The sequence below is a fragment of the Squalius cephalus genome, assembly GCF_949319135.1.
Source record: "Squalius cephalus genome assembly, chromosome: 11".
NCBI classification, from domain to species: Eukaryota; Metazoa; Chordata; class Actinopteri; order Cypriniformes; family Leuciscidae; genus Squalius; species Squalius cephalus.
In genome coordinates this window covers 6947566-6975499 of record NC_137132.1, presented here as the reverse complement: position 1 = coordinate 6975499, position 27934 = coordinate 6947566, and the positions used below count along the sequence as shown (strand labels likewise).

At 41.1% G+C, this 27934-nt stretch overlaps 1 protein-coding gene across 1 annotated transcript in view; it reads right to left on the bottom strand.

Moving 5' to 3' along the window:
• The window catches only part of LOC307167269 (NACHT, LRR and PYD domains-containing protein 3-like), a gene marked incomplete at its 5' end in the record, with an annotated part of 78719 nt that overhangs the window by 43264 nt on the left and 7521 nt on the right, over positions 1-27934 (bottom strand). The window contains 2 exons of the mRNA XM_079886255.1: positions 1327-1497; positions 16129-16299. Coding sequence (XP_079742381.1) covers positions 1327-1497; positions 16129-16299 — 342 coding nt within the window. The remainder of the gene's footprint in view (positions 1-1326; positions 1498-16128; positions 16300-27934) is intronic.

Here is a 27934-nt window from a genome sequence, read left to right as displayed (position 1 = left end):
ACATTAGGTGTTTGTATCTTGAATAACAAAGTATCTTGAATAACAAAGTTAGCTAAAACAAACAGCATAAAACTGTCTAACTAGTATAACTTCACAGTAAGGTTAAAAGCAAAATTTACCTTAGAGCACACAAAAGTGTGCTTGTTGATCCTTGAGGGGTTTAGCTGACTGTCAGGACGTCCACACACACAGTTTAATCCAAAAACGACACTTGTCAGGATTTGACTTCGGTTTTGGGAAGGGGAAAAAACGGACACCCCCCTCCAACCTCTCTGGGAAACGCGTATCTGTGTTACAAATGCCCCAGATACAACGTTTAACCATATTTATGATAAAACTATGACGGTAATAGCCTGCCGAGACCAAAAATATGAGACGCCTGCGTTAAAGTCAATGGAGCGCTGTGAAAAAGTGTCGGACCTCTGTCGGAGCTCGTTCTTGGCTGCGCTGTGATTGGTCAATCTACATTCTGGGGTGTGGCTTAGCCAAAGGCGAATTCTGCGCAGGTTCTGGCGTACGCACGGTTTTATAAGTCTGAATATTTTTTTGCGTACGCCATTTTTGGCTTTCAGGCGCACGTACACTTTTAGTAAGGTTCCTACGCACAGTTTTATAAATGAGGCCCCAGATCAGTTTAGCAGTGAATCCATTATTAAAGAGAAAGTTCAAACTTAAAACACAAATTAATATATTTAAGGGATCATTAGATTGAGATCTAAAATGTCACAAAACATGATCATAAAACATCTAAAGTATCATTCAATCAGGAAAAATAATCTCTTATTTGCACAACATTAAAAGTCAGTCTTGTGCAAAATCTGCTTTAATAAATGATACTATTCAAAACATAGGCTAGTTGTACTATGTTACTTAGATATGTACTATGTAATATGTATGGAGTGTCAATTAGTGTGTGTGTGTGTGTGTGTGTGTGTGTGTGTGTGTGTGTGTGTGTGTGTGTGTGTGTGTGTGTGTGTGTGTGTGTGTTTTCATTTCACAATACTAAAAACAATCCTTTAGAAACCGTCAATGCAGAAAGATGAACATAATTAACAGTGAGAATGAATCCAGCATGTTCTTCATTTCTCAGTTCTGACTGTGTTGAGCTCGAGTCTGTTTAAATCAAGAGACTGAAATGTTGATTGTGTGTGAAAGTGTGTATTTCAGTGTGACTCTCAGTCCTGCAGTTTCATGTTATTGAGGATCAGCTCATGTGTTCAATCATTTACAGCTCAATAATCTGAACTCACAGCAGCAGAAAGAGGCTGAACACTTCAAATATACTTTACATTGTGAATCATGTGTGAGAGTCAAATATGATCTTACCACAGTATCTCCAGTTTACAGTGAGGATTCTGTAGTACATCAGACAGCAGATTCACTGATTTTCCTATTTTATTCCCAGTCAGATTCAGTTCTCTCAGGTGTTCAGGGTTTGATCTCAGAGCTGAAGTCAGAGCAGCAAAACCTTCATCTGTGACGCCACACTTAATCAACCTGTAGAGAACAATGACACACACTTCACTCTCTCAGTTCAGATCAGATCAGTTTAGCAGTGAATCCATTATTAAAGAGAAAGTTCAAACTTAAAGCACAAATTATTATTTTTGATGGATTATTAGACAGATCTAAAATGTCACAAAACATGATCATAAAACTTCTAAAGTATCATTCAATCAGGAAAAATTATCTCTTATTTGCACTATATTAAAATTCAGTCTTGTGCAAAATCTGCTTTAATAAATGACAGTATTCACAACATAGGCTAGTTTTACTGTTACTTACTAGATCTGTACTATGTAATATGTATGGAGTGGCAATTACTGTGTGTGTGTTTTCATTTTACAAAATTAAAAACAATACTTTAAAAAAGTGTTAATGCAGAAAGATGAACATAATTAACAGTAATGAATCCAGCATGTTCTTCATTTCTCAGTTCTGACTGTGTTTAGCTTGAGTTTAGAGTTAGTGGTGGGTGGTATGACCAAATATTATATCACAGTATTTTTCAAAATGATACCGGTTTCACGGTATATGACTGTATTTCTTTTTTTTAAAGCATGACTTTGTTAACCACATTTTCTACTGATTGAGAGAGGAAATACTGCAGTAAATTGACTTAGAATGTCCTATTTTACTGTCATGAGTGAATACTGTAGAAAGATTCCACTCAGGTATTAATACAGGTTTCCACAAAATTCCATTTGGTCCTCACTGCAGAGCAAATGGGTGGAGCTTACGTTTAGCTCCTCCTCGTTTAAAGTCCCTGTAAAGGCAATTCTAAAAAAATCTAAACACATTATAAATGTTAGAATTGTATTTTGCTAAAACACATTACAAAGACTGTGAATTGTGAAGTACTGAATTGTGGAGTTAGACCGTTAAACAGTTTTTCATCGTTGCTTTGTTCAGGTTTTTTTGGGCTAATACGGGGGATCGATGACGCACTGGAGCCGCTGAGCTCCTTGCCCCGCCCCTACTGTCGATGTAGCACTGGAGCCCCTGAGGCTGCCCCCTCCCCTATGAGTTCGGCGCTCAATCGCGAGTTACAGTCAGTATTATTTACTACAGCCTACAGTTTGCTAGCTAGCTATGCCTTCGTCACAGAAATGCGTATTACCAGGATGCGATCACTTACAAAAAAGATCGGTGTTTTTATTTAAATTTCCAAACAACGATCATATCAATAAGAGGTGGATTAATTTTGTGAAGAGCCACCTTGATGGAGAGCCGAGGATCACCACCAACACCCGCCTCTGTAGTGATCATTTTACACAGGATAGTTTTATAAACTTTTGTTGGAGACAACTGGGATTCACTGATAATCCGCTGTTACTGGTGAATGGGGCCGAACCGACTATCTCCCGCCTCGGCCTTCATCCTCCCGTCGCGCCGACAACTGGTGCCATGATCGGCAGTGCGTGCCCACGAGTCAACTTTCCTGCGAGTGGGCGTGGTTTCAGCACAGCCAGCGGACACGCCCCCAGAGCAGAGACCACTGCGCATTTTTTCAAGATTTTTCAAGATTTGGATGTAACCAAACAGCAACATTCTAATCTGAAAAATGAAGCCTACCCGGAAGTGCGAAAAACTGCAATACACTGAAAATCCGCTAGGGGCAGGTCCCAAAAGGGAGCAAATGTCCATAGACCTCATGTTAAAATGTCCGCTCTGCGCTCATGTACCCCGCCTGGAACAGCCTTTCCTCAGCTAGTCGTTCTGACGTTTGCCGCTGACTCTGGCGTCTCTGTAGTGGTTAAACATGAGATATAATTCGTCTTATGTATATCTAACGGGCGATTTTTGGTCCCGTGAATCTATAATTTGTTCCCTGGCCAATCGTTTTGGCTGAGGGCTAAGTGAAGTTTTATAACTTTGTAAGCAATTTAACTTTACCGTTGTATGGTTAGACTAGAACGCTGACTTTGTATGTTTGACTGAATTGTTTGCTTTATTTGTATAGCTTCTTGTACTTTTATAATGGCTAATATTGATAAAACTGAAATTGAACAAAAAGAGACTGGGTTGAGTTTTGTCATTTTAAATTTTATTACAACGAAGATGATCTGTAATGTTGTTTACTGCATCTGTTGTTTAGTACAAATGCACATATTGCCTGGACCATATTAAAATGTTTAATATTTTTATATTATATTTAAACGAAGAGGCAGGGTTGTGTTTTATATTTCGTTTTGTTATAAATAGGCTAACGGTATATGCAGTGAATATAATCAATACGCTTTGCCTGAACCACATTTGTGTGGCTATAATGTTTAAGATTTATTTAAATGAAAACGAAAAGAGTTAGTGTGGTGTTTTATAACATATTTCGTTTTATTGTTGCCTAAAATATACATACAGAGATAACCGGAGTAGCAGAGCGAGCTGAGTGACTCGCGCTGTTCCATTTGCAGAATAACCGGACTCGTGTACTTTACCCATATATGGATTGGCCAGAAGGTGGGCGGGGTAAGGATTTCCTAAGATTTTCCAAGATGGTGCCGCCCATACCCCCCATAAACGGCTTCTAAACCGTTCTTCAGAAAGTCTATGGATGACATCACAGACTCTTTGTCCATATTTTTTACAGTCTATGGATGTAACCAATCGGCGAGAGTAGCCGCGTGCAGGCGGGGAGGAGCTGCAAACAGAGACGTGAAGTCGGACACTTTCTGGTCCCCGTAGTGACCGCTCACGTGGTGTTTGCATACTTTACCACAGCTGAAGTGAAATAAAATTTGCAGTATTTTCCAAATACTACACAGATGTTTCAGAGACATTTTCATTCAATACTTTATCATACAGCGTCTGTTTGAACAAGAATAAAGTTCAACATAAGCTACTATCAATGAAGTGGAGTCGCAACTACATGAAAGAGTGTTTACTGTTATACAAAACTGATTCGTGAGCTTTAGAGGAACTAAAGGTGTTCGAATAAACACGAAACACACGTCATCGTTGTCATGCGGTGAATCTGGCCAATCGTGGAACAGCTGTGTCGTCATCAGAGCTCCTGCACCCGTTCTTGAGAAGCTGCGCTGGCTGAGTTCTCCGGCTACTCTCGAATCGCTCTCGCGGTACTTTGATGGCACACGTCTATGACGAGTGGATAGTGCCACGGATAACATACCGAAGTCGACAGTCGTGTACTTTTACGTGACAGAAAGAGGTACGCAGCACCACAGACGTGTGACACCAATGTGTGACTCCAACGTCGCACCACAGCACGCTTAAACTAAATGTTTAAGTTATTGGCTTAAGTTAAGTGTCTGTTTTATCGGTAAAAGCCAATAACCAACTGGATAGAAAAAACTTCTTAAAATTAATTTTCACTTTGTGAATCAAATGTTTTTAAAGTCTATAAACTGTAACTGTTTTAAACACAAATTGAGACGGGTGGCGCCAGAGAATTTTTAACGCATGTGCTGAGATCATTGACAGGGGGAGCTGCGCTAATATATATATATATATATATATATATATATATATATATATATATAGCCTACTATTAATAAATGAGAAACTTGGCCACTAAATATTTAATATTCAATTATTTTAATGATCAAAATGAAAGGTTTAATTTTATTAAATTGAACAAGCGCAACATTCAGCATTCAATCAAATATTCTAAAAGATGTATTATTAATAATAATGTTATTTCAACATAATATCTCGTTATTTCGACATAATATGTGTGCGTGCAACAAGCAAGATGTGCATTTGTAAATCCGGTGACACCTGTATTGATTTTTATTAATAAACGAGTGTTTTCTGACAGTGTCGACTGCAAAGATTAAGTTGACGATCGCCATATTCGCAGTGAACGCGCCTATAGAGAGAAATGCACATAATGGTTTACATAATCAGAGAGTAGCCTTTTTCTGTTCGTTTTGAATTTTTTCGTTTAAAGCTAGGGTAGGTAGGATTTTTCTAAAAAAAAAACATTCCAAATTTGTTTAAACTGTCTTTATATACCAATACATAATTAAAATGTAAGTACTCTGAAAAACAAAATATAAAAATCGAGTGACTGTAGACCTTTTAATCTGCAATAAACACAGCTCATTATTTCCATTCACTCCCACCCCTCCCTTCTGAGCTCCTTCCAAAGCCACGCCCCCAAAACACATGAACGCGCGACGCCAAACGCTCAGGCTCAGCTGGAAGACACATTTATTACCTGAGACGAGTGGAGAGGACGGAGCGCAGTACATACAGTGACATCATGTCAGAATCACATGTAATAAAATACCTAACTTTATCACTATGAATATAAACAAATAAGATTTCTTTTAGTACTCACTCTCAAGCTAGCATATCGATACTGGTAAAGTTTTGCATGTAAGAGTTTCCATGATGAAAACATTGTTGACTCTAATGAAGACTAACGTCCGAGTCCGAGACAAGTACCGCATCGTCGGTTCGAGGACAGGTCCGGGGTTGAGGGCGAAGCAGAGGAGGTCGTTCAAGAGTGCGGGCAGGGTCCGAGGAAGTAGTTTTTGCCTTGTTTGCCTTCGCTGACTGCATATGCAGGTGCTTTGAGCTGAATATTTCCGGGAACGGTGACATGTGATGAGTGCACGCAGGGCACCGCACGCAGTGGGGCGCGGGCACGAGACATGAAGGCATCTGATTGGTTCTTTACACTCGGACCGAGTGGCAGTGATTGGTCAGAGTTTTTACTGTCCTGCAGCTGCTACAGAGGTCTGATTGTTTTCATTCCTTTTTCTGAACACATAATGTATTGACTACTCTCAGGATGGAAGGACCATTTCACCCAGTATAAAAAAAAGTGTTTCTGAACAGGATTACCTACCCTAGCTTTAAGGACATTTCAAGCTTTGTGTATTTGATGTTATTTCTCATGTCTGTGTGAGGCATACGCTGAGTTTCGTTAAGTTAGGATGAGATGCGCTCCAGTTAATGTGCAATGCAAGTGACCGTGGGGGTGCCTCCATGATTATATTGTCTGTTATATTGGCTTCCTATTTATTAAATCCAGGCAATTGGTTGATGAAAAATTGATTAAAATTAAGATACAATTTATACAAAACGAAACTCACTTTAAAGTGAGGCTTTCTACAAAACAAAACTTAATGAAGTGGTCAAAATCATGTCTCAATCAACCTTTCCATGTCTCTCGATATATTGCGCATCCTATCTTACTCGTGCTGTTCACTTTTTTATAAATCAACATAAATGGAAACAAAATATGAATGGAGAAATGTTCTGCTATGACTATGAGTTTGTTTGTTTGTGCTGTTCTGTCTCTGTGTGTTTTACAGTAAACATCGTCTTGGATGCTGCAGGCTGATGAGTGCTATAATGAAATTAGCCTACATTATATTTAAAATATGTAATATATATTTAAAATATGTAAAATGTAAAATATGCTCGACATTTACGCGTGTCCGGGCCAAGTGGATTTTTTTGAAGGGGCAAGTGAAAGAGAATTTTACTTGCCCGACCTGACAAATAGCCTGATTAAAATGTCACTAACAAAAAATTACTATTCTGCATTCATTTAGTGTAAGTGGCGACTGATAGTGAATAGAATAGCCTAATATAATATATAGGCTTCTGACGATAACAAGTTTCTGCGAGCCTAATTTGGAAACAAATGAAACATTCAAAATGTGTTTTTATATTTATAACATATGATACAGTTACAGTTCAAAAAACAAGTAATTTGATGTACTTTGCCTTACTGAAACCTGGCTTAAACCAAATGATTATTTCGGTCTAAATGAGTCTACTCCATCAGGATACTCCTATAAGAATGAGCCCCGTCTGATTGGTCGTGGCGGCGGCGTTGCAACAATCTATAGATATTTTCTCAATGTTACTCAGAAAACGGGTTATAAGTTTATTTCGTTTGAAGTACTTGTACTAAATGTTATGCTCTTAGATGTTAGAAAAACATCCCTATTATCTCTAGCCTTGGCTACCGTATATAGACCGCCTGGGTCTTACGCTGATTTCCTAAAATAGTTTGCAGATTTTCTCTCAGACCTATTAGTCAATGTCGATAAAGCATTAATTGTTGGAGATTTTAACATAGACGTAGATAATCCAAATGATGCGTTAGGGGCTGCGTTTACAGATTTATTAAACTCCTTTGGGGTCAAGCAAAACGTTACCGGACCAACTCATCATTTTAATCATACACTCGATTTAATTATATCACATGGAACCGATCCAACCGATATAGACATCATTCCACAAAGTGATGATGTCACTGACCATTACATGGTAACTTGCATATTATGTACTCCTATAATATGTCATGCTGCGCCGCGTTATCGATCAGGCAGAACAATCCTTCCATCCACCATAGATAATTTTTCAAATAGCTTATTTGATCTGTCTCAGCTGCTCAGTGAACCCAAACAAATAGATGAACTAGAGGAATTAACTAGCACTATGAGCATCATTCTCTCTGGAAAATTGGATATTGTTGCACCCATTAGATTAAAAAAGGTCAGAGAGAAAAGTAAAGCACCCTGGTACAACAATACTACGCATGTTCTAAAGAGAGAAACCCGTAATTTAGAGCGTAAATGGAAACAAACTAATTTAGAGGTCTTTAGAATCGCATGGAAAGACAGTATGTCACATTATAAAAAGGCCCTAAAATCGGCCAGAACTGAGCACCTCTGCAAACTAATAGAAAACAACCAAAACAATCCTAGGTTTTTATTTAACACCGTGGCTAGACTAACAAATAAACAGATGTCACCTGAACAAAATATTTCATTACAGTTTAGTAGCAATGATTTCAAGAAGTTCTTCACTGAGAAAATAGAAAACATCAGAACCACAATTGTAAACGTTCAGTCCTCAATCGTGCCTTATAATTAAGTCTCGATTATCACCCCGCAAGAACAATTACAGTGCTTTACAACTATAGAACAAATAGAGTTAAATAAACTTATCACTTCCTCTAAAACAACAACATTTATTAGATCCCATACCAACTAAACTACTGAAAGAAGTGTTACCTATAGTGGAAGAGCCTCTCCTCAATATTATTAACTCATCTTTAACTTTAGGTCATGTTCCAAGAACATTTAAAATGGCAGTTATAAAACCACTCATTAAGAAACCACAATTAGACCCAAATAACCTAGCAAATTATAGACCCATTTCAAATCTTCCTTTTATGTCCAAAATACTAGAAAAAGTTGTGTCTGCCCAACTAGGCTCTTTCTTACAAGAAAATGACATCTATGAAAAGTTTCAGTCTGGATTCAGGCCGCACCATAGCACTGAAACTGCGCTCGTTAAAATCACAAATTATTTACTATTACCTTCTGACCAAGGCTGTATCTCAATATTAGTTTTACTTGATCTTAGTGCTGCGTTCGATACTATAGATCACACAATACTCTTAGATCGACTACAAAATTATGCCGGTGTTCAAGGACAAGCATTAAGCTGGTTCAGATCATACCTATCTGACCGATACCATTTTGTCTATTTAAATGGAGAAAAATCGATCATAACTCCAGTAAACTATGGAGTGCTGCAAGGATCTGTGTTAGGCCCTCTATTATTCTCAATATATATGCTGCCACTTGGAAATATTATAAGGAAACATGGAATTAGTTTCCATTGTCATGCTGATGACACTCAAATATATATTTCATCACGGCCGGATGAAAACGCTAAATTATCCAAATTGACAGAGTGTGTTAAAGATATAAAAGATTGGATGACACGCAATTTTCTTTTATTAAATCCAGACAAGACAGAGGTAATACTTATCGGTTCAAAAAACCGCCCACAAAACCTCTTACAATACAACTTTAACATAGTAGGGTGTCCTGTTACTTTATCCTCTACAGTAAAAGACCTGGGTGTTATATTAGATTGCAACCTGTCTTTTGAAAATCATATTTCATATGTTACAAAAAACAGCCTTTTTCCACCTTAGAAACATTGCTAAGCTACGTAATATGCTATCTGTTTCTGATGCAGAAAAGTTAGTTCATGCGTTCATGACCTCGAGATTAGATTACTGTAATGCTTTATTAGCTGGTTGTCCTGCATCCTCAATAAACAAGCTACAGTTAGTCCAAAATGCCGCCGCTAGAGTTCTTACTAGATCAAGAAAATTTGACCATATAACACCAATTTTATCATCACTACATTGGTTACCTATAAAGTTCCGTATTAATTACAAGGTATTGCTACTGACTTATAAAGCCCTAAATGGCTTAGCTCCAGTTTATTTAACGGATCTTCTATCGCCCTATAATCCATCTCGCTCCTTAAGATCACTGAATTCAAGGCTTTTGGTCATACCTAGGATATCCAGATCAACCAAAGGAGGGAGATCATTTTCACATTTAGCTCCAAAACTCTGGAATAGCCTTCCTGATACTGTTCGTTGCTCAGACTCGCTCTCCCAGTTTAAAACTTGATTAAAGACGCATCTCTTCAGCCAGGCATTTATATAATATTTTTAATCTTACAGTTAAATCCAGTCTCTACTTCATAAACGCCAGAGGAGAACTGGCCCCGGACTGAGCCTGGGTTCTCCCAAGGTTTTTTTTTTCTCCATTAGGTCACCTGATGGAGTTTTTCGGTTCCTTGCCACTGTTGCCTTTGGCTTTCTCAGTTGGGGATACTTAATTTAATTAATCAATCAACAATACTATTGATCAGCATTACCAAACGTGGACGTTTTCCACTAGAAACAAACATTGATGTATTATTTTAATTTAATACTGCAGCTGCTTTGATACAATCTGTATTGTGAAAAGCGCTATATAAATAAACTTGACTTGACTTGACTTAATTAATATTAAGTCAATTGAATGTTAGACACAATATATGTTCTATTTCAGCAGCGAAAATAGTTCCACAGCGCATCTCAAAGGAAAACTCAACTGTGTTTCATTACCGAATGATTCAGTGTTTTGAACGAATCAGTTGAGTCAAAGATTCAATGAATTCCTATTAATTTACAACTGCCTCATCCCTGAATGAATCAGCCGTTTGAATGAATCGTTTGAATAAATGACTCACTCATTAAGACGGTCGCCTGCCGCCTCCTACTGGCGGTTTATAAATATTATTTCTATGTACAAATAATATTTCTTATTTGTATATTCAAAAAATATTTTAAATAATCTCATTACATTATTTAATGCAGTTTAATTTGATTGGTACAGCCCTTTAGCATCTTATTATTCTAATGAAAGATGAAGCATAGGCCTTTATTTAAAACGATTAGGGAAAATGCCCTTTATAAAGATTAAAATATCATAAATATGCCGATTTATATATGTTAAAGCTGACTGAACAGTGATGAGAATTCTGATTCGTAATATTATATTACGTAATTATATTTACAACACACACAAAAAAAATCTCATTTTTTTCCTGTTCAAACAAATGTTTTTACTCGGACAAGTGAATGACCGACCGAAGGACAAATGAAAAGGCTTAATGTTGAGCCTTGGTATATATTTTTTTATTATTATTAATTTATTTACCCATAAACCTGTCTTTATGAAGCCATAAGTTACAGTGGCAAAAATAACTTTGTGAAACCTTTGGGGGTGGTGGACAGGGTTTAAATTAAGACAGGGGTATGCCTTATTCTAGTTAATCGTGCATTTCTTTTATTTTATTCCACAGCTGATGTGTGGAGTTTTTTATTGCTTACATTAAAATAATTTTCTCTTGTTTTGTTTTTTAATTCCAGTCTTCTGCCATTCATGATTATCAGCTCCATGCAATCTTAAGCTTTTCTTGGTTCAGCTGCACACAGTCTGAAAAGTTTTTTGGCAGTTTGCTAAAATAAAAGAGCCATTCTAAGAGCCATCGTTTAAGCTGTTGACTTTTCTACCTTGAGAAAGAACGTTAAACGAACAACTTAAAAGGGTATGACAAATCATGACATAAGACTGACATCACTCACAACGTACCAATGCATTATCCCTCATAAACAAATGTAATGTCTGTTGTTTGCATACGTGCACACCAGTATACGTGTATACGTATATACTAACGTACCATCGCGTCACATATGCAAATATAGTCTCAAATACAGCCATTTCATTGGCTGCTGTGCGTGTTGTCGCGTTAACACGGACAAACGGTGCGTGTTGACGCGGCTGAAAATCACGCGTTTCGTTTAAAGACTTTTATCCCCGTTCGCCTTCCATATGACTCCAACGTCGCGCCACAGACACGTGACACCAACGTGTGACTCCTTTGTTATCTTTCTAATCAATCATTCTTTTCTTGTGTTCTGATGACATTGAAAATATCATTGATACAAATTGTGTATTGTATACAAAGTTGTGTATGTCATTAATGTCATCTCTGAATGGTTTACGAACATAATATATATATTTTTTAAATAATTCACTCACTTTCTACTAGATATGGACTATGGAAATTATACACCATCAAAGTCACAACTTTTTGCACAATTATAAACAACAACTTTAAAGTTGAACAGATAAATTCATTAATTGTAATCTATAAACATAATATTCTGGAATGTGTCATTCTGAGTTTTTACTGTTTGAAAATGGTAATAATTTTAATTAACACAGTTGACCATAATGGGCGAATACACAATATGAAACTAGTCATGATATTGTTTACAGGAGAAGGTGACAAGAAAGTATTTTAATAGCGTATTATTTTCAAGAAATCAACAATGAAAAAATATAAGACAGGGAAATAGTCTTTTAGTCACAAAATACAAAACAATGTAGGTTCATGTTCAAATGTTCAAAACTAGGGCTGTCAGTGTCGACTATTTTATTTATGTATTTTTTGGTCATAAAGATAGATCTGAAGTGAACAATAGCCTCGTTATTACGAGAAAAAGATGTCGTTAAATCGACATAAAATCTCGTTATTACGACATAATTGAGTGGAATAAAGAATTTTCCAAGCAAAATTATTAAGTTGACTATATATTGTACAGAGAAGTTTGAGTCAGAAAAGTAAAAGAAGATATCTAAATTAGATAAATGTATGTTTGAGCCAAATTGTCCATTAATGAAACATTGTATATCATTACACAGAGAAGAGCTATGTGAACAACTATAGAATAAATGGTCTAACGTTTCCGTTTCCATAAAGCAAAAGCTGCATTTTTCGTCTACGGTATAGAGATAATCTTGTTACAGGGGTAATAATGGTGAAGAATTTTAAATTATATTTCTTTTACTTTGTTTGTAATTTAAAATGTATGTGGGTTACTCCATGCTCTATTCCAATTAATATTTTCATACAAGGGGGACCATTTGTATCTGGAGGCAGGGATAGATTTTGCACATAAAAGATTTTTTATTACTTTGTTGTTAACAGAGCCGGATTATCCATAAGGGCACTTGGGCCAGTGCCCAGGGGCACCAACCATTCACAACCACAACCACCACATGACACAAGCTTTAAAATTATTTTTCGTAAATTGTTATATTATTAACTTGAAATTCTTGAAAGACCATACATAACTCGTTTATGAACACTAATTTAACAATAATAATAATAATAAATTATAATAAATAAATAAAGATTACATGACCACTATCACTCCCCCCCTCCCTCCCCAATCTGTCAGAGTTGAGTTGGTCCACAACAAGTACGCGCAAATGTGTCATTTTTTTTAACGGCTACAGAAAATGAATCTAAATCCAAAATGGACAGATGTCAATTGAGTGGTTTTGCAGTTGTTATATAGGTGTTAAAGATTTTATTTTGGATGTGTTCATTGTGATAATATTGGCTGGGTTAATAAAAGTTTATAAAATTGAAAGGATCTTTGCTTGGTGCATTTGGAAACAAATCTTGTAATGAAATCGCGTGCATCGCTGATGATTATACTGTCCGTGTGTTGAAAAAAACTTCGATTAAACACACTCGCAACCAAAGCGGAGTGTGCCGCTGTAGTGGACACGCACCGTTACTGCTAATGTTAGCCTATTAGGCGTCGGCGATGACCGCCAGGCGAATGAGGATATTGGGGGAGACAGGAGCGAGGAAGACTTGGGTGAGGAAGAGGACATTAATGAAGGTTTTTTGGGCAAACGTGAATTGACGCTGTCAATGAATTGATGTACATTTTGAATTGAGACATTTGAATATAGTGCTCACTGCTCATATGCCTACATGTATGTAGTTGGACAAGTTAGTAAATTACATTTGAGAAATCACCTTGATTAAAGTGTAAGTTGCAGGTTAAATTTTTCACGAAGATAAGGCAATGTGTTTATTAAGCATAAAGATAAGAACCGCCCACCATTGTTTTTTATACCAAAATGCTGATATAATATGAAAAGTTGGCACTTTTAACAGTGGTTTTAACCGCTCCCACTCCCTTCCACTAGATGGGGCATGACGTCATAAGAGGAACTCACTAGTAGAGTTACTGTACGCTAGCAGCTATATTCGCCTTACATAACTTAAGAAAAGTTGGTTGTGTGTTTTATTTGATAAAAAAATTATGGATAAAATAACTCCATTGTAAACATACTCGTGTGTGCTGACTTCAAGGGGACCGTGATCCTGCCTGAAATGAGAAAAAGCTATTCGCAAAACAAACGGGTTCAGGCACGTCAGATCAGCCGGTCACAGGTCGAGCTGTTCCACTAAACTCCAAAACGCGTTCACCTCACGGCAGCACATACTCTCCACTGCTGATTCAACTGGGTGGCATAGCCCACACAAACACAGTGATGGGGACATCGATCTATCTTTTTCTTTTTTGACAATAAACATCGCTAATTAAATCGTGAGAAATTGATAACGCGTGGATTGAGGAAGGGTATTACATGACGTTTGAGGCGTCGATGAGACTAGCGATTGATGCCTGTGCAGTGTGTGCATCTCTAACGTTGCAGCTCTGATTTGGACTGACTTACTGTAAGTAAATAATGTCTTCAGTCGTTGTCCCTCCTTGCTATTCTACATGACGGCAATATTTTGAAAAGACTTGCTTGTTCCGTTATATTATCCGGGTTAAGTTTGCACCAGGCTTGACTAGCTCTAACGTAGCTAACGTTACTCACCAGGACACCTGGACAACTCTCCACTAATTCTCCTCACACCAAGCATTAATAACTCTTTGAGTGCCATGGCTCCCCTCTCTCACGCCTAACCGGTTAAAAATTGTAGGGCTGTGGTCCATAAAGAATTTGATGGTTTCCCACATCCTCAGTCGTTCTCCAAATAGCCATAATACAGTAAGAATCTAGCAGAGTATGGGTTGCGAGTTCCTCTTGTGACGTCATCACCCAGTAACTGAAAAAACACGCTACCTTTGAAGAAACCCCAATAAATGTTATTTTAACGCATTTTAAGACAGAAATAATTAAATATATACATATAGAGCACTTTAATTTACACATTAATTGGCTGTGGTGGTTAACCTGCAACTTACACTTTAAGTCTGATTTGGGGTTGGGGGGGATGGGGGGGGGGGGGGCTTTGAGGTATAGTGCCCAGGGGCACCACACTGTCTTAATACGGCCCTGGTTGTTAACTTTTCTGTCTAGAAAAGATTGACCATTTATTGAAACACTGCTGTAGAAAGACCAACAAGTTAGAGCCTGTTTATGGAATAGAGTATTCACTTCTTTTTTATTAAATCCATGCAATTGGTTGATGACAAATTGCTTAAAATTAAGATACAATTAAACAAAATTCACTTTAAAGAAAGGCTTCCTGCAAAACAAAACTTAAGTCGTCAAAATCATGTCTCCCGATATAGCCTATTGCAAATCCAATCTTACTCGTGCTATTCACTTTTCATTATCAATATGGGAAAAATAACATTATAATATTGGGACAACGTGTGTATCAGGCGTCTTATTAGGCGACGTACTAAGGGACAATGTGTGTATCAGGCGTCTTATTAGGCGACGCACTGAGGGACAACGTGTGTATCAGGCGTCTTATTAGGCGACGTACTGAGGGACGACGTGTGTATCAGGCGTCTTATTAGGCGACGTGTCTGGTTCAGACGTTATGATTTTTTATACATTTCTCACGTCGCCGCCGGTCTGTCATCTGACGTCTCTATCAATCCCATTCAAAAATAGACATGGACTGACGGCGACGGAAGGGTAGACTGCTCCTTCGCCTTCTTCAGTGTAGTCTTAGAAAAGTCACTTTTTACTCGCCATACACGTCACAGTCACGTGGCGTCGGCGCTGTATCAAGTCTGACAAAATTTCGAACCGGCATGCACTGCTTCAAGTCAGCCGCCGATCGGTCTGCGCAGAGCTGCATGAAGTCGAACAAGCCTTTTGATAGTTATGGAGTCAATATAATGCCACATAGTTTTGCAAAAGAATTAAGTATCGCAAAAGAAAATAAGTTTTGCAAAACAAAAATAAAGTATTGAGCAAAAAAAAAAATGTTTTGCTCACAAAAATAAAGAATGGCAAAGGGGGAAAAAAGTATTGAGAAAAAAAAAAGTAAAATAAAGATTTTCAAAATAAAATAAAGTACTGCAAAAAGAAAGATATAATTGCAAAAATCAATGACAGCTGTAATCTTATTTTTTCTCTGCAACATATTTTCCATACTCACACCTACTATGTTATATGTGTGACTACTATGTGATTCATGTGTGAGAGTCAAATATGATCTTACTCTAATTTCTCCAGTTTACAGTGAGGATTCTGTAGTACATCAGACAGCAGATTCACTGATTTTCCTATTTTATTAAATGACAGATTCAGTTTTCTCAGGTGTTCAGGGTTTGATCTCAGAGCTGAAGTCAGAGCAGCAAAACCTTCATCTGTGACGCCACAACAACTCAACCTGTAGAGAGATGTAAATCAAATAGCATAATTTAATTAGCTTTCCAAAATATTTCAATTTCAATATAATTTAACAATGTAAAATTCTTATCCAAGGTTCATGGTCATTGTAGCAAAGTTGGATGTTATGGGAAGAGGGGGGAACATTCAAAATATTTTTATAAAATAAATAAAACGAAAGTAAAGACAGCAGTCCCTCACAGTCGACTGCCACACAGAGGCTAATAAAACACAACATCAAATAAAATAGTCCAGGCCTGGACCTCTCTCGCTCTTCACTGTTGTCACTCTTCCTTTTATGCTTCCACTCCTTATCAGAGACCAGTGCATCACTCATCATTAATCGTTGTAGCATAATTAATTGTTCTCTCACGGCCCTCTGCCTCGTCCTGCTCGCCACAGTCATGTTTCTATTTACAACGTGTTTTTGCAACGGTAAGAAATGTAGCCAATCACAGACATGTTTGCTGATCTCTTTTTTGTTCAGTGCCGATTTCTTCACGCTCGCGAATCTTCTCATTAACAAAAAGACAGATTTTCTTCATGCAGTTTAGACAACTTTATTGATTATGATGGAACTTTGTGAGATTGTGAACTGAGATGAGTGACAGCTTTATAATGATTGTAAAGGGAGCACTCTTTCGAGGCTATACATAATCCATTGAATAAAAGTTTAGTTTTTCTTGCTGCTGAGAGGACTGATGGCCAATTACACTCTGCAGAACGGCATGGCAAAATAGATACTCACAACAGATTAATAGATAAATAGAAAAATATTCGTATCAATATATTTTTGAAATTCCATTCCAAATATTTGCAAAAGTAATGACTTGTAAATAATCTTAAATGTCTCATTGTACATTGCTATTCTTGTTATGCAAGAATCGTTGTTACACATTAAATCTGAACTTCACTAGAGAACATCACTAATTTCAGATACTCAGTGATTTTATTCTTAATTGTCAATCTCACAGTAAAATTAAAATGTGAAGTTTTAGTAAACTTTAAGCTAAACATTAAGTAATGTGGCTCTTGAGAGAGCCAACTTACTGATATTGTACTTAAACTTATTAGTGGTGCTTGCCAAAGGCAAGGCATCACTAGTGTTCTCTTGCATACTTATTATTATTAAGTTGGCTTGAAAGAGCAAACTTACTGAAATCCTATTTAAACTTATTATTTAGTTGGCTTGAGAGAGACAACTTACTAAAAACCTATTTAAACTTATTAAGTTGGCTTGAGAGAGCCAACTTACTGATATTGTATTTAATCTTACTATTATTAGTGGTGCTTACCAAAGGCAAGGCATCACTAGTGTTCCCTTTCATGGTCACTACGAGTTATGTCAGTGACGACGAAATGGGGGTTTCGCTTAGAAGCCTATCACCTTCGAGTATTACAAAACGAGCTAATGGCAGTGGAAATGCCATGAGTCTGCAGAATTTGCATGCGTAACTCCGCCCTACCTCGTGGGTATAAGTACGCCGCAACATGCAGATATGTTTTTGCTTCGGAGCCAAGAGGTCCTCTTCACTCCTGTAGCCTGTATTCTCTGAATCATCGAGTGTTCTTCGAGACGAGCTACTTTCCAGTCTGTGTTGGTGTCATAGGCGATTCCAGCGAGTTTCACATTCCTGCCTGCTGATCTGTGCAGTGGTCTGCATCCAGTCTGTGTGTTTCTCCCTGGCCATCTCAGTGCAGATTGCAAAGTTTCCTCTCACACAAAGAGCTTGCACGAGCACATCTTTTTAAAGATGTGCTTTTAAAAAACTCCACGAGAAGTGACACTTTGGCTGGTGGCCAGGGTGATCTGAGGGTTACAGTGTGGAACACTGCCCCGACGATGCTTCCTTGGGCCACACCCCCCTCTGCAGCTCAGCGGCTATGCTTTCCCGGGCCACCATGAGCACCGGGTTAGCGCGGAACCCTCCACTCTGCCCTGGATGCTTGGTTCTGGGGGGCTGCATGTGCATGCACGAGGGCAGAGCTGACCAAGGGCTCCTTGATGAGCTGCGTGCCGCCACCGAACTCGCTCTCTGGGCGACGAAGGTGACCACACGCTCCCTTGGTCAGGTGATGTCCACTAGTGTGGTCCAGGAACGACACCTTTGGCTTAACCTGGCGGATATGCGAGATGCCGAGCGGACTCGTCTGCTCGACTCTCCTATCTCCCAGGCAGGCCTTTTCGGCAGCGCAGTTGAGGACTTCGCCCAAAAGTTCTCAGCTGCCCAGAAACAGACTGAGGCTATTAAGCACATACTGCCCCGGCGACCAGTTGCTGCCTCCACCCAGTCGCCGGCACAGTCAACTTAGTCTGTTCGCCGCCGAGGGTGCCCTCCTGTGACTCCCGCCCCTCCCGTTCGACCCAAGCAGCAGCCTTCACCCGGGCCGCGCCCTGGAGGTGGTCGCAGGAAGGCGCCCCAGTCCACTCAAGCCCCGCCGCCCGCTAAACGCCAGGCCAAGCGCCGCTCCTGATGCTGACAGCTCAGAGATGGGCCCGCAGTTCTGTCGAGGAGGTGGGAGCACTCCTTCCCCCGGTGGAGGGCCGGGGGAGAACATTTTGTTCTCCCGCCTCTGGCCGGCCGACCAGCAACACCTCAATGTGGTTAAAGACAGAACTAACACACCCATCTCTGAGCACCCAGAGTACGCAAATGACAGTATGCGCCACTTACGAGCCTCGCTACTCTCGTCCCCCTCTGTCGCCAGAGCCCTGTCAGAGCAGACCCCAGTGGAACGCACGTCCTTCCCTGGTCTCCTCTGTCAGGAGGTCTCCTGGTCTCACAGTCTATGACTGTGCCCCCACACCGGGACGCTCCGCCTCCCCAGTCTGGGCCAGTCATACCGCTTCGCTACCCCACCGAGGGTACAGTTTTTGGGAACCTGGCTTCAGCTTCCCAACCTGTCCCGCTGGGTCGCCAAGACCATCAGGCTCGGCTATGCGATTCAGTTCACACAATCTCCTCCCCGTTTCAGGGGAGTCAGCTACACTATGGTCGGTGGCAATGCCCCTGTCATGCGTGCGGAAATCGCTACCTTACTGGCGAAAGGTGCGATCGAGATTGCCCCTCCAGCCGAAATGAAGTCTGGGTTTTACAACCCATACTTCATTGTACCGAAGAAATCCGGTGGGTTACGCCCAATCCTGGATTTGCAAGTTTTGAATCGGCCCCTCTACAGGATCCCGTTCAAGATGCTCAAGGCCAAACGCATTTTCGAATGCATCCAGCCGCAGGACTGAACCTGAAGGACGCCTACTTCCATGTCTCCATTCTTCCTTGACACAGACCGTTTCTTCGGTTTGCTTTCGAGGGACAGGCATACCAGTACGCGGTTCTCCCATTTGGGCTAGCCCTGTCTACTCGCGTCTTTACGAAGGTCGTCGAGGTAGCCCTTGTGCCGCTTCGGCTACACTGGGTTTGCATCCTGAATTATCTCTGACTGGCTGATCCTAGCTCACTCTTGAGATCAGGTTTGCGAGCACAGGGACCTAGTGCTCCGGCACCTAGCTCATCTGGGCCTTCGGGTCAACTGGGAGAAGAGCAAACTCTGCCCCGTGCAGAGGATCTCTTTTCTCGGTATGGAAATCGACTTTGTCGCCATGTACGCGCAGCTAACGAGCAGTCACTGCTGACTTGCCTGCGTCACATCCAGAGCAAGAGTGCGGTTCCACTGAAATCCTTTGGCACCTGGCATCTGCAGTGGCAGCCACACCGCTCGGGTTGCTTCATATGAGACCGCTTCAGCACTGGCTACGTGATCGAGTCCCGAGGTGGGCATGGCAACACGGCACGCTCCGAGTACCAGTTACTCCGACCTGTCGTCAGACCTTCACCCCGTGGAGGAACCTCAGCTTTCTACGGGCCGGAGTGCTCTTAGAACAAGTTTACTGGCATGTTGTTGTCTCAACAGATGCCTCCACCAAGGGTTGGGGTGCCATGTACAATGGACATGCTGCCGCGGGCTCCTGGACAGGACCCCAGCGCCTTTGGCATGTCAATTGCCTCGAGTTGCTGGCTGTACGTCTCGCTCTGCACCGCTTCAATGCATTGCTCAAGAACCAGCACGTACTAGTCCGATCGGACAATACTGCGACTGTAGCGTACATCAACCGTCAAGGTGGTCTACGCTCCCGCCGTATGTCGCGACTCGCCCGCCACCTCCTCTAATGGAGTCAGAAGCATCTTAGGTCGCTTCGAGCCATGTATATTCCCGGAGACCTGAACTCTGCAGCCGACGAGCTCTCTCGGCTTCAGCCCCTCCCTGGAGAATGGTGACTCCATGCCCAGTTGGTTCAGCTGATTTGGGAACAGTTCGGCGACGCACAGGTTGATCTGTTTGCCTCCCACGACTCTTCCCATTGCAGCCTGTTTTACTCCCTGACCGAGGGCACGCTCGGCATGGATGCACTGACGCACAGCTGGCCGCGGGGCCTTTTCAAGTATGCGTTTCCCCCAGTGAGCCTTCTCGCACAGACCCTGTGCAAGATCAGGGAGAATGAGGAGCAGGTCCTTCTGGTTGCGCCTCATTGGCCCACCCGGACTTGGTTCTCCGATCTCATGCTCCTCGTGACAGCCCCTCCCTGGCCAATTCTTCTGAGGAAGGATCTCCTTTCTCAGAGACGGGGCACCCTATGGCACCCTCTTCCCGATCTTTGGAACCTCCACGTGTGGCTCCTGGATGGGTCGAGGCAGGTTTGAGTACCCTACCACCAGCGGTGGTGGCTACCATCACTTCTGCTAGAGCATCGTCTACGAGACATGCCTATGCTTTGAAGTGGAACCTCTTCGTCACCTGGTGCTCTTCTCGCCGAGAAGACCCCAGTAAATGCCCGATCAGTGTCGTGCTTTCCTTCCTGCAAGAAGGGTTGGTGTCAAGTGTTTTTCTTCTTAGCTGTTGAAGGGGGTGGATTGGAATCCACTGCTGCTTCAATGTATATGTAATGAGTGATTATAATCAAGGGATTAATCAATACTTTTTCCTTCTAAATATCAAATGAGTTGAATGACTTCTCTGGAGATTTTACTTTGTTATGGAAGTTACCAGTGTGATTACTGAAATGTTCTTTTCATGCATTCTTTTAATGTCTGTATTTGATATCTGAATGCCTATTTATCCCGGCCTCTAGAAATGAAATAAGGACTTGTTTTGTGTTTGAGAAAGATCTTCCGCATGTTAAAACATATACGGGTCATTCAAGCCAATAGTTTAAGGGACCATTTCTTTGTTAAACCTATATTTTCCATTTAGACTAAAGTGTCCTATCCTGAGAGAAAGAACTTGTTATCTTGATGTTTTGAGACGAGGCTCCTGTTTATAGTTAGAGCCTGGCCGAATCCAACCTTGGAAAAGATGTGTGTCGGTGTGTGTGTGTGTGTTAGTCTTCTTGCTTACAGGTTAAGGAACCACTGGCATTGTTGGAGATAGACTGAGTTGTTGTTCGAGACATGCTGACACCCAGCCACCCAAATCTGCGACCTGGAAGGTCACGACGTGCCTGACTTCAGGGTCTGAGTGTCAGCGGCATAATCTATGAAGATATGCTTCTGTCTATCTGTATATGTGTGGAAAATTACTATGTTTATCAATTTCTTAGCCAATCAGAATCATTCAATGACATAGCTTAGACCTTGGAAATGGTATAACTGCTGTGATCTTTGTAACTGTAAGGGGCGGCCTACGAACTCCCGTGTGAGTCTTGAAGCTGACTTCTGCTGATGAAACTGCAAACTATCTTCAGTAAAACTTTTCTTCAATTTTTTATAATTCTGACTCCGGGTCTTCTTTCAAACATCTGGTCCATGGGTCCTATACTGTTAACCCCTAACAGTTTGGTGGAGGATGCGGGCAATTATTCTTGTTGACACCAACCCATGGCAAATCAGCAAACAAGGTAGAAATAGTTTATTATGTCTGAATGGAAGAGATTGTGAAGGGGAACGGAAGAGCTTCACTCCGATGAGGAGAGTGAAGATTAATTATACTAAGTGTTAAAAGTATAAGAAGTCGCTGATAGCATTGTTTAAAGTTAACAAGAGCAGACAGCGCAAGCGAAGCGTGCTCTGTGGTGGCCCCACTGGGCATCGTTGGTGTAGCAACACCCCAGTAGAGTACGTCCCTGGATTGAAGGTCCAGGGCGCCGCAAACCTACTCTGTCTCTTCCATCTCAGATAGGGGTACCCCGAACTTAGTGAATTAGGCAGTTAGGGATACTAACAAAAATAAGGTTGTTTGCCAGGGATGCATCAGGAATGATCCCAAGAGAAAAATAAAAGTTGTGACCCAAATTGGCGTGGACCAGTATATGTAACTGTGATGTTGGAGTATACTTTGCAGTTTCATCATGCAGAAGCCAAGCTGTGTTGTTCAAAGATCGCCGCCTCCATTTCTGCAAACTATCTTCAGTAAAACTTTTCTTCAATTTTTTATAATTCTGACTCCGGGTCTTTCAAACATCTGGTCCATGGGTCCTATACTGTTAACCCCTAACACTGTGCTTAACCCTCACTTGATAGGGAGGCACCAATCATGAACATTAAAATTGTTTCACTCAATAACCAGGCCTCTGGTGCATCTTTGTCCTTTTTTATTTGTCTTCACTTTTTGCAGCCCAGATATTTACAGGTGAAAAACCTTAAAAACCAGAAAACACCAACCATTTATCAATTTGCACATTTTTTGTAAAAACAGGCACACAGGGCTCAAAATGATTAATTATCAGAACTTGACTCTAGACACATATGTATATGTAAATAAATAGATTTCTAAATTAATTATTTGAGTTTGAATTCATCACAGATATTAAATTACAATTTAAACTGCGGGAGGCAAAATGAATTACATGAGTAACCAAACACAACGAATCACTCAACAATTGAATAGTCAAGCAGTGAGTTTAACACAATTTTTACCCACATAAATATTTACAATACATATTTACTCCATTGAACTACAATCTACAATTTTAGCACTTAAATATTTTGGATTTCCATTTTAGACAAATGTTATATGAAAATAGGACCATGCACGTTTTTAAACCATGTCTTTACAAGCAACCAATTCAGTACAACAGTATCCCACATATCAGAACACATATCAGAATTAAATCACTAAATTAAGCAAACTGCAATAAAATTGACCAACCAATATTTGCACAATGCATTCCGTAAACTACCACGTGAATATTTACAACACACAGATACAACAGCGCACAACCACAAGTGTCTTCTCCCGCCCGCACCTCAACGCCTCATCAGCGTGCAACAATCAACAAGTGACACTCGCAACAAAGTCTGATTAACGTGGCGATCTTACCAGCTGTCTGTTCAGTCTTTTGAATTGGTACCAGATTCCGCACAGCTTCAGGAAAGTTTTATGAGAATGCTGCTTTCCTTTCTCGCTCTGTACTGGCGTTGTTGCCGGTTGTAGCTGACACACTGAATCTGAAGTGCGCGCGTCTTTTTCTGCTCGAGTGCACACAGTTGAGTGATAATTCGTTCCGCCTGACCGCTGACGAGATGGGGTGTTCGTCGCGACAGTTGGAGAGAAGGCTGTCACCCTCCACCCTTAAAGTATATGTTGCCGCTATCGCTGCACATCATGATGCAGTTGAGGGTAAGTCCATTGGAAAGCATGACCTGGTCATCAGGTTCTTGAGAGGAGCGAGGAGACTGAATCCTCCTCGCCAAAAGAAAGAACTCCTCTTGTACCCTCTTGGGACCTCTCAGTGGTTTTAACTGCCCTGCGGAGTGCTCCCTTTGAGCCTTTGCAAGCTGTGGAGCTTAAGTTCCTGTCAATGAAGACAACGCTCCTGCTTGCACTGGCCTCCATCAAGAGGGTAGGGGACCTGCAGGCATTTTCCGTTGACGAAGCGTGCCTGGAATTCGGGCCGGCTAACTCTCACGTGATCCTGAGACTCCGGCCTGGATATGTGCCCAAGGTTCCTACCACCCCTTTTCGAGATCAGGTGGTGAACCTGCAAGCACTGGCCTCGGAGGAGGCAGACCCAGCCTTGGCACTGCTCTGTCCAGTACGCCTACGTAGACAGAACACAGTGTTTCAGGACCTCTGACCAGCTCTTTGTCTGTTATGATGGGAAGCTGAAGGGAAAGGCTCTCTCCAAGCAAAGGTTGTCTCACTGGATAGTGGACGCCATTGCTCTAGCATACCAGCAGCAAGGCCGACCGTGCCCCCTTGGTGTGAGAGCCCACTCCACCCGGAGTGTGGCCTCCTCTTGGGCTCTAGCGCATGGTGCCTCACTAACAGACATCTGTAGAGCTGCAGACTGGGCGACACCTAACTCATTTGCGAGATTCTATAATCTCCGAGTGGAGCCAGTATCCTCTCGTGTACTCGCTTCAACTAGCCGGTAACTTGGATCCGCTCAGGTGTCTTCGCTTGCTTGCCATTCCACTCCATGGACTGGATCAGTGCGATATTCTTCTCAGGTGAGTTTCCCTAAGAAACCCTGAGTTGCTCCAGCACTGCTGACGCCATCGCCAGAGTTTTGCCTCCGGCAGCTTTCGTGGTTGGCTAGGTGCCTCCATGTGCATGGTTCCCCCATTGGGCGACCCCCACATGTGTATTCCACTGTAAGCCTCTTTGAGCATGTGTCTTTCCCTTGGCAAGCCACCTTGCCACCCCTCGGGTTGAAAGATTCCACCCTTCGGGCTGGACACCCCTGGGATCTTCCATATGCAGCCCCTCCGGGTCATATGTGTATTCTAAGACCTCCCTTTGGGCGGGCATTGTGTTGCATATTTCCACTGAGATATGCTTCCCAGTGTACCTTGGTATTCCTGTGATAAGTAGGACTCCTTTGTCCATGCCAGTCTCACGACAGGGAGCTCAGACTTACGCAGGGCCCTGGAAGACAGCCGAGAAGGTGGCGTGATTAGACTGGAACCCCCATTTCGTCGTCACTGACGTAACTCGTAGTGACCACGAAAGGGAGCGTCTCGGTTATGTACGTAACCCTCGTTCCCTGAGTAGGGAACGGAGATGTTACGTCTTCCTGCCACTTCCGCTGTACCGCTGGAAACGCCGGAGTTCAGTCTCGGCTCCTCAGCAGGAAACATATCTGCATGTTGCGGCGTACTTCCTTATATACCCACGAGGTAGGGCGGAGTTACGCATGCAAATTCCGCAGACCCATAGCATTTCCACTGCCATTGGCTCGTTTTGTAATACTCGAAGGTGATAGGCTTCTAAGCGAAACCCCCATTTCGTCATCACTGACGTAACGTCTCCGTTCCATACTAAGGGAACGAGGGTTACATACGTAACCGAGACATTCTCTTGCATACTTATTATTATTCTTTTTATTATTATTATTCCAGACAAAAGTTTGGCGCATTTACAGTAACCATCTGTGACAACTACCAACCACCTAGTAACACCATAGCAACCACCAAAAATACCTTAGCAAACGCCCTGAACACCCTAGCAACTGTCTATAAACGCTCTAGTAACCACTGAAAATACCTTAGCAACCACCCAGAACACATTAGCAACTGCCTAGCAACCACCCAGAATACCTTAGCAACTGCCTAGAAACCACCCAGTCTATCTTAGCGACCGCCTAGCAACACCATAGCTACCACCTAAAACACTCTAGCAAACGCCTAGCAACACCATATCAACCACCTAGTAAAACCATAGCAACCACCAGGAATACCTTAGCAACCGCCCTGAACGCCCTAGCAACCACCCAAAATACCCTAGCAACCACCTAGCAACACCATAGCAACCACCCAGAACACCTTAGCAACTGCTTAGCAACCATTGTCGAGCACCTTAGCAACCAAAATCCATAGAGGGATATCTTCCATTCTGAATGTCATAGAGGCATGCGAGTTGGTTTATATCATTCATACTGACAAGCAGCCTTTGGAGTTTCATGATTAGCAGCTGCCAAGCCACTCCCTAGCAACCAAACAGAGTACCCTAGCAATCATTTTGCAAGACCTATATCTCTGAATCAGAACATCGTATAGAGATGGGGTTGGCTCTTTTGACTCATACTAGCAAACATGACTACCAACATGCTACACATGCTAGCTGTGAATAGCTACATGCTAATAGCGATTAGGTAAGGGCTAAATCATGCCAAGAAAATACTAAAAACTCCAATAGTAACCATCTGTGACAACTACAAACCACCTAGTAACACCATAGCAACCACCCAGAATACCTTAGCAACCACCCTGAACACCATAGCAACCGCCTAAAAATGCCATAGTAACCACCCCAAATACCCTGTCAACCGCCTAGCAACTCCATAGCAACCACCCAGAACACCCTAGCAACCGCCTAGCAACGCCCTACCAATCACCCAGAATACCCTAACAACCGCCTAGCAAAACCATAGCAACTCGACAAACTTTTTAATCTAGTTGTTCATCTAATAGTAAAATTTAAATATATGACTGCTATGTAAACCATACATCAAATACAAATGTTTTTTCGGAGATCTGAGCTACTTGATAAGTGAGCTGTTTCTCCAGTTGTTTGCTTGGTATTATTTTCTTTTATTGTTTATTTTAAATATTTAAATTCCTTCTTAATGTGCAAGAACATTCAACTAGTAAACCTTAAAACTCCAATATGTAACAATTTTGTAATAAAATTTCCGAAAATAACTTGCACAGTGTGGTATATTTCCTCCAGTTGTGTACTTACAATATCTCAAAAGTCTCCAAAGATTTTTTATTTCAGAGAAATTCCGAATTTAAATAACTGTCCGTCCCGGAAAAGAAATGTCGCCTCTCAGTGACGTAATGTCCGCACTATCCTTTTTTTCCGGTGTGGACCATGTGATATTCCACCACACCGGAACATCACATGGTCAAATGCGGAAGTGGTGGTTATAGCATTATTGCCATAGACTGTGTGGTTATAGCTGTTATGGATCACGATTACTCTTTGGCGAGTATTGAAGTGCCAACAAAATGAAAGCGTCCATATTCGGATACACGCAGACTGTGTGACAAACGGAGGAATAAAACCCGGATAAATATCGGCCAGGCGTTTTCGAGATGGAGAGAGCTGCGCGACAATCTTGGACTTGACAGAGACTCTGCTCTCGCGAGTGTATTGATAGACAGGTAAACAAATCAAATTTTTTTTTTTATTGTACAAGTAACGTAATAGTTACAGTAAAGATGATTTTAATAGATATGAATTAATGACAAATAGCTGTAAGTTGTAATGGGATAATATAGCATAACATTTCACGTTCCTTGCAGTTCATTAATTATGATGACATAAAATAATACGATCAGACATACAGGTAATACAAAAACAAATAAATTACCTCATCCGTGATCATGATTCATTAATTCCATTTAGATACATCGCTAGATGGTGAAAACACATTAAAAACGACATCTCCCATCGTCACCTCCTTCATAGCGTCATCAAGCTTCGCCTTTGTTATTGTTGGAAACTGCGCCCTCTTCTGGTCAAAAATTTTTACATATTGGAGCTTTAATTATTTATTCATACACAAATTTTCTGACTTTGTTTCAATTTGTTTCAAGAAGGAATTTTACATTGTCACGGTTTAATTAAGAAACACATCGAATACTGACCACAGAACTCTAGACAACATCTGCAGCACTGACGATTAATGAACT